A 7,699-nucleotide genomic window follows, 5' to 3' on the forward strand; every position below is an offset into this window, starting at 1 on the left:
ACCCCTGACACTGTACGTTAAATGGTGACGTGTCACACCGTAATGTACGGCATGCATTATTCAACTCATTCTGTGTCGTACAGTCTCTTTCCACCAGGTGTAGTGCTTCTCACGCAGATTAAAAACAAGAAATGATCGATGGTGAGTGTAATGGGGAGTGTTAAAGTGAATTACTCGTGAGTTCGTCGATTGTTAAATTCAAATCAATTGTAATTTTTTTGCGTAATCACTGCGAGCCATCATGACTCAAAAGCCGTGACAGCCGTTAAATTAAGTTTAATGAAGAAAACTTTAGCGCAGCCCCAAAAATCTGATTCAAATTCGACACAAGCCTCAAATAGGTTTGTAATGAGACATTATATTAACTCTTTATAGTGTTTTATTTACATTTTAGAGGTGATAAGTTGGACAAATTGGGTGAAATAAGGCTGTTTCCCCACACAACGTATCTCCACTGTTGGGTTCTTATTTTTCAGAGTAAATAACTCACGGACACTAGAGAAGCTTAAGCAAGTTTAATTCTTCCTATAGGTTCGACACAGCTGTATTCAGACAAAAGACATGGCTTCCCCCGTGGTGGTATTCATAACCCACTTTGGGTCGAGTCTCCTCCTTATCTCTAAACATTGCATCCTTCTTGCTAAGCAGGGAACTAAGTGATATGAGCCTTCAACAGTTTCTCCCCTTATCAGTACTGTCACATGCAATTTGTTTTCCCTGCACTCAGCACTTTCCAAGCTTAGTTGTCTTACTACTGAGAACCATTAACTTCTCACTCCTTTATATGCGTCTGATCTATCATGTCTTTAATATATCAATGTTCAAAGTTTACCCCGAATCCAACCTTTCACTATCACTCTTCCCCACCCACCATTTTTAAAAAGACCCGGCAGAGCTCCGTTGCCGCCGTCAACCACGCAGAGACGGGCAGCATGAAGGTCTTGTCATTGATTTTGCCGGAAAGGGGAGAAATTGCGCTTTACAACGGTATTCACATTACAGTTGACCTGGAAGTTTTACGTTTTTGGGGTGCTAAAAAAAAGGTCAAATGTACGGAAGAGCGCAATGTACAAAAGTTTGTTAGCTACCGTTATATTGTTTTGTCTCGATTGGCCATAGGTAATGCAGCAGCAGGGGAGTGCGCAGTGCTTTTCAAATGTCAAGTTTTATGCGTTCTCCACACTCTAGTCCTCAAGAACGTACTCAAGAGAAAATCCTCGGAGAACAAACTCGGAGCATGAGAAGGTGGAGCAAAGTGGTATGCACAATGGGAAACACAGAGACGGAAACAGAGATACAGGGAATGGTGATAGAGGGACAGGATTCATGTCAGAATGATAGTAGGCTACCTTAGATTTAAATACACAGTAGCCACACACTAGAATAGACAAGCTAAATCAGCTGAGAAAGTACAGAACCTGCATGCATTTTCTTGAGTGTCTCGTAGGTGAAGAAGCTGAGTCCAGCGTGGGGCACCACTCCGAGTGTGGTGGGGGTAAAACCATGGTACAGCGTCTTCAAACCCTCCTCACGAGAGATCCGCACAAACACATGCATGATGTTACTGTACCTGAGAAGAGAAAGAGGGAGGGATGTAAAGTGTGAGTTATTCCCAGCACCACAAACAGACTGTGTGTGTGTGTGTGTGTGTGTGTGCTCTCAGGGGGTAGGGCTAGATATCTTACATCTCCTTGGGCGTGACGGCCATCCTGGCTCGTACCATATCCAGTGAGTAGGTGAGCATGGCAGCTGTGGTACCGGCCATGGAGCCCGCAAGTAACCTTGGCACAGGCGGCAGGGCTCTGGAACACAGTAGACATATTACATGCTAAAGGGGGGGGGGGCAGACACTTCCAGTGTGTTCCACAGGGCCTCGGAGGACCCTAATCGCAATCATCAATCACATGTATTTCATGAAGCCCTTCTTACATCAGCAGTTGTCAAAGTGCTTTACGGATACCCAGCCTAAAACCCCAAAGAGCAGGCAATGCAGTGGCAGAAGCACAGTGGATGGGAAAAACTCCAAAGAAGGCAGGAACCTAGGAAAAAAACCTAGGCTCTGGACTAGATGAGTTAAGATATGGATGGGTACTCACTTGCCCTGGAAGCCGCAGTATCCTCCCAGCAGTCTCTTGTACTGGTCATGGGCACAGAACTGGATAGCAGCATAGAGGATGACCCTCCACAGGCTGAGGAAGCCATCCTTCAGGTAGGTCTGGTAGATCAACCTGTACGCCTCCTGGAGGTAGTGCACATATCATGGGGTTAATAGTCATCATCATCAAAGGTGAATCAAAAGGTATTTTATACAATTTATACAGTACATAGGTCAAACAATTCACCTTGGCAGAGAATCTCGCTGAGGACACTATAATGAAGGTAATAAAAAGATACAAATGTATGACAAAAATAAATAATTGAATGCTGACTATTCAGCATGTGAGAAGTGTGACCGCCTACCTTGGAAGATGATCTTGGTTCTTTCTATCCAGCGGGGCCACAGCGGTTTTGGCCAGAGCTCCAGCTAAGGCCCCGGAGAGGAGCGGACCGCGTCTGGGCCTTCAGGCCCTGCACAGACAGATGGACGGACAGAGAGCAGGAGGGGACAAACATGACCAAAATTGTCAATAAATTGATAACTACAAATAAAAAAAACATGTACATTATGCATAAGTAGTCAAGGTAGTCAATGTATGTATAAGTAGTCAAACGCATAGGACTGAGGTTTCCCTGTCTGGGAGTTCCTTTATTCATTCAAAACAAAATGTCGTTATTGAATTAGGTTAACATGACATTTAAAAAAAATATTTTAAAAAACACGTATTGTAACTCTACAAGTCCAAACACCTTCAGGCTGTGACATTGATTTATTCCAAGCCTGCATGCCACCCCTCCTTTTTATAAATGTAGTTATCCATCCAACTTCATATCCCTACATGCATCACTGCAGGTCACGCCTGCCCTGGTCCCACAGACTCTCCCTAGCTGAACCAAGTCTCGTTTGAGTTGCAGTAGATCAATAAGCTTGGCTTGCATAAGAATAATATAAAATGGCCAACATCTGCCCACTCAGTTCAGGCAGAACAAATTAGAAAATGGGCCCAGCCTTGGTAAGAGACTGACACAGCTAATCATACAGGTCTATTGTTAGAGGAGCAAACAGTTTGAGGAAAAAACGATTTGTTCAGCACACAGGCTTTGAAACACCGGACTGATGGGAATACTGTTATAACATCTAATGATGTGCCAGCCAGCACAGTGAGAGAGGGGGACAGAGGGGAGGATAGAGAGAAGGAAAAGGAGAGAGAAAAAAACAAGAGAAGAGCTGGGGGAGGCTGTGTGTCCAGTTGACTAGACTGGCTCAGTTCATCCCACTCCTCCTCTCCTCATTCACTCCATTACTGAGATGTCTCGCACAGCAGCCAATATAAAGACAAAGAAACACTCGCATTGCTTTGGAAGAAAAGTTTTAAAAACATGTCGGAAGATAACCCAGCCTTTGTCAGTGTGAGTATGTGTGCGCGCAGGGTTGGCTAGGTTACTTTCTAAATGTTAAACCAAAACCACTAGTTATTGCTGATAGATCTGGGTTCCACAGAAGAAATGAGGAAGGGGAGCATCAGTGACAATAGTTTCTGCTAAACAAACCATCAGAGCACCGAGTTTCATGGTGTTATAAATGACACCATTAAAAGGCAGACTACTAGTCTGTGTGGGCTGCAGAGTGAAGCTACACAAGAGAGACTATTGACTGAAAGTCGTCTGACCTCAAAATCAGAGAGGGAAATCAGGGCACATGCTTCCGCCATGGCAAAGCGGGACACAAAGAGCTCCGAGAAAACGTCAAAGACTGAAAACAAGAAAGAGACATTCCAACGAAAGAGAGACATTTTCATACTGTTGAGCAAGAGAAAGTGCGGTGGTTAATTTCTTTACTCTCAAATGAGGAGAGACAAACTTATCACACAGGTCAGAGTTATACTTAAACTAAATCTTTATTCACTTATTAATAAGGGAGCAGGTCAATACAACACACACACACATATAAAGTGAATCAATCGAGTGCTCTACGATAATGATGGCTGGTCGACGAATCACCCTCAGATGATTCATTGAGAGCCCCGAGACAAACGTACTCCAGCCTACTATGTTCTTTCCTGGGGTTACTGAATTACTACTGATGCTTCATTCCAAGATGAACAACGAAGCTGAAACCGTTGCTTCATCGGGACAAAACACGGAAATGGACAGAACAATACGAGGAAGCATTCGTGAAAACCAAGGGAACACTCGTGAGATCTGAAGCAGACACACTTCAAGCCATCGTCGCCCATCCAACTAGCTTGTGATGCTAATCCCCACGGCGTGGGAGTAGTTGTGTCCTACAGTGGGGCAAAAAAGTATTTAGTCAGCCACCAATTGTGCAAGTTCTCCCACTTAAAAAGATGAGAGAGGCCTGTAATTTTCATCATAGGTACACTTCAACTAAGACAGACAAACTGAGGAAAAAAAAAATTCCAGAAAAATCACATTTTAGGATTTTTAATGAATTTATTTGCAAATTATGGTGGAAAATAAGTATTTGGTCAATAACAAAAGTTTCTCAATACTTTGTTATATACCCTTTGTTGGCAATGACAGAGGTCAAACGTTTTCTGTAAGTCTTCACAAGGTTTTCACACACTGTTGCTGGTATTTTGGCCCATTCCTCCATGCAGATCTCCTCCAGAGCAGTGATGTTTTGGGGCTGTTGCTGGGCAACACGGACTTTCAACTCCCTCCAAAGATTTTCTATGGGGTTGAGATCTGGAGACTGGCTAGGCCACTCCAGGACCTTGAAATGCTTCTTACGAAGCCACTCCTTCGTTGCCCGGGCGGTGTGTTTGGGATCATTGTCATGCTGAAAGACCCAGCCACGTTTCATCTTCAATGCCCTTGCTGATGGAAGGAGGTTTTCACTCAAAATCTCACGATACATGGCCCCATTCATTCTTTCCTTTACACGGATCAGTCGTCCTGGTCCCTTTGCAGAAAAACAGTCCCAAAGCATGATGTTTCCACCCCCATGCTTCACAGTAGGTATGGTGTTCTTTGGATGCAACTCAGCATTCTTTGTCCTCCAAACACAACGAGTTGAGTTTTTACCAAATGTTATATTTTGGTTTTATCTGACCATATGACAGTCTCCCAATCTTCTTCTGGATCATCCAAATGCTCTCTAGCAAACTTCAGACGGGCCTGGACATGTACTGGCTTAAGCAGGGGGACACATCTGGCACTGCAGGATTTGAGTCCCTGGCGGCGTAGTGTGTTACTGATGGTAGGCTTTGTTACTTTAATCCCAGCTCTCTGCAGGTCATTCACCAGGTCATTCACTTTGACAGTGTGGTTCTGGGATTTTTGCTCACCGTTCTTGTGATCATTTTGACCCCACGGGGTGAGATCTTGCGTGGAGCCCCAGATCGAGGGAGATTATCAGTGGTCTTGTATGTCTTCCATTTCCTAATAATTGCTCCCACAGTTGATTTCTTCAAACCAAGCTGCTTACCTATTGCAGATTCAGTCTTCCCAGCCTGGTGCAGGTCTACAATTTTGTTTCTGGTGTCCTTTGACAGTTCTTTGGTCTTGGCCATAGTGGAGTTTGGAGTGTGACTGTTTGAGGTTGTGGACAGGTGTCTTTTATACTGATAACAAGTTCAAACAGGTGCCATTAATACAGGTAACAAGTGGAGGACAGAGGAGCCTCTTAAAGAAGAAGTTACAGGTCTGTGAGAGCCAGAAATCTTGCTTGTTTGTAGGTGACCAAATACTTATTTTCCACCATAATTTGCAAATAAATTCATTAAAAATCCTACAATGTGATTTTCTGGATTTTTTTTCTTCTAATTTTGTCTGTCATAGTTGAAGTGTACCTATGATGAAAATTACAGGCCTCTCATCTTTTTAAGTGGGAGAACTTGCACAATTGGTGGCTGACTAAATACTTTTTTGCCCCACTGTAGGTATCCCATATTAGGTACTACTGTTTGGATGGATAGATAGATAGGTGGAAGGGTTGCAAGCATACAGGTAGATACTGTACTGTATCTAACTCTATGGTTGCAAGTCATTACTTGGCACTGATTGTGCAACCCTAACATGCTGACCACACCACTCACGTTGCGTGCGCCGAGTGTTGCAAAATAAATTGACACATACATGTTATTCAATCATTGCACCCACTGCTCGCGAGCGTTTGCGTGGCCAGGCACTAAAATAGAACCTTGTTCTATTTGTGATGCTCCACACTCTGCAATTCCTGCCTCTCCCATCTCATTGGTTTTTAGGAGCATATACCCACGTGCCATCTCTTCATCAACCCAATGTTTATATCCCAGGACAAATTAGCTTTATAGCTAAATTGCCATAAATGTTTTAATGCTTTTTGACCTGTCCCCAAATTAATATAATTGGTTCAGAGATTGTTTTGATATTTCAACCTGCGTGTCCTGATTGCGTCTGGTGTGGGTGGACAAAATCCCCTTGCGCCAATGCCGGACGCGCGTGCGGTTTGGTCAGCATGTAAGACACGTGTCACACACTGAACAGACCGTGGGTGCTTCTCAAAATGTATACTGCAAATTGGAGCAAGGGTCGGAGTATGAACCCAAATCAAAGTATGCGAAACGGAGCTTGGAGGGCCCTTCTCGGATACGTACTCCGTTTGCATGCTTCAAAATATATACATCGATGCAACTTTTCACACCACCTCGATACCAAAGTAACTTTCTCGTAACACATTACGATAATTTATGCAGCAGGTTAGGTGAATTAACATAGCAGGTTAGGAGACAAATGCTCTAATAACCTGCTACAAAAATAACTATCAAAGCAGTTGACAGTATTGAGTTATGGTTTCAGAAAATATTGTGTCACAGCGCTGTGGGATACCTGTATAGGCTTCATACATTTCCTTTGGCTCAAGGGTCAAACTCATTCCATGGAGGGCATATGCCGTGTTCCAATCAACTGGGAACTCGGAAATCGCTGACTTCAGCACATTCAAAACAAACACTGAGAACTCTGACAAAACAAGCTCCGACTGGGGGGGGGGAAAAATCGATTTGAATGGTCATCCAACTCTGGCTTCTTTCTAGAACTCTGACGTCATAATTTGACCTCGTATTTTTCTGAGATCCCAGTTGTTTTGAACACAGCAATAGTGCCTGCAGGTTTTTGTTTTTTCCTTTCAATTAAAGCCTAAACAACAAGGTGACGGGAGTTATTTACTCATTAGTTACCTTGATTTACCAATCAAGTACAGGGGAGGAGCGAAAACCTGCAGACATTCAGCACTCCGATTAAATAAGTTTGACACATGTGCTTTGGATGGTAAGATGAAACTGCTCAATATCATTATCTGCCAGCCTTTGGGCTACTAGCTAGCTAGCTGGTTGATATTCAAATAAACTTTTACACAAGTGTTGATCTCTTACCTTGTCGATATCCTCGCACCACCTGTGGATCCCACCGAATAAAATATTCAGTTCACAGCCTGTCTCCACCCCAGGGTCTAAGGTTATTTGAGGTTAATGATGGCTATAGAACTGATTCTGATCCCCAAATAGCAGGGTTAGCTACAGTTGAAGTCGGAAGTTTACATACACTTAGGTTGGAGTCACTCGTTTTTAAACCACTCCACAAATTTCTTGTTAACAAA

At 43.4% G+C, this 7,699-nt stretch overlaps 1 protein-coding gene across 1 annotated transcript; it reads right to left on the minus strand.

Moving 5' to 3' along the window:
* Positions 1-500: 500 nt before the first annotated feature.
* Positions 501-6,949, minus strand: LOC120020543 (mitochondrial coenzyme A transporter SLC25A42-like). Its single transcript, XM_038964251.1, has 5 exons — positions 6,931-6,949; positions 3,768-3,850; positions 2,097-2,239; positions 1,686-1,802; positions 501-1,570 (listed from the first exon to the last, which is right to left on the minus strand). Exons 1-5 carry the CDS (start codon positions 6,947-6,949, stop codon positions 1,393-1,395), a joined length of 540 nt encoding a protein of 179 aa, XP_038820179.1. The 3' UTR covers positions 501-1,392.
* Between the last annotated feature and the right edge of the window lie 750 nt (positions 6,950-7,699).

This window comes from Salvelinus namaycush, chromosome 25 (genome assembly GCF_016432855.1).
Source record: "Salvelinus namaycush isolate Seneca chromosome 25, SaNama_1.0, whole genome shotgun sequence".
NCBI lineage: Eukaryota > Metazoa > Chordata > Actinopteri > Salmoniformes > Salmonidae > Salvelinus > Salvelinus namaycush.

What these genes read in the sequence shown, in the direction of transcription:
- LOC120020543 (XM_038964251.1), bottom strand. An exon ending in TTTCCCTCTCTGATTTTGAG is followed by an intron (nt 2,240 to 3,767) that starts GTCAGACGACTT and finishes CACTACCTCCAG; the next exon opens with GAGGCGTACAGGTTGATCTA. An exon ending in TACTGCGGCTTCCAGGGCAA is followed by an intron (nt 1,803 to 2,096) that starts GTGAGTACCCAT and finishes ACTGTGTTCCAG; the next exon opens with AGCCCTGCCGCCTGTGCCAA.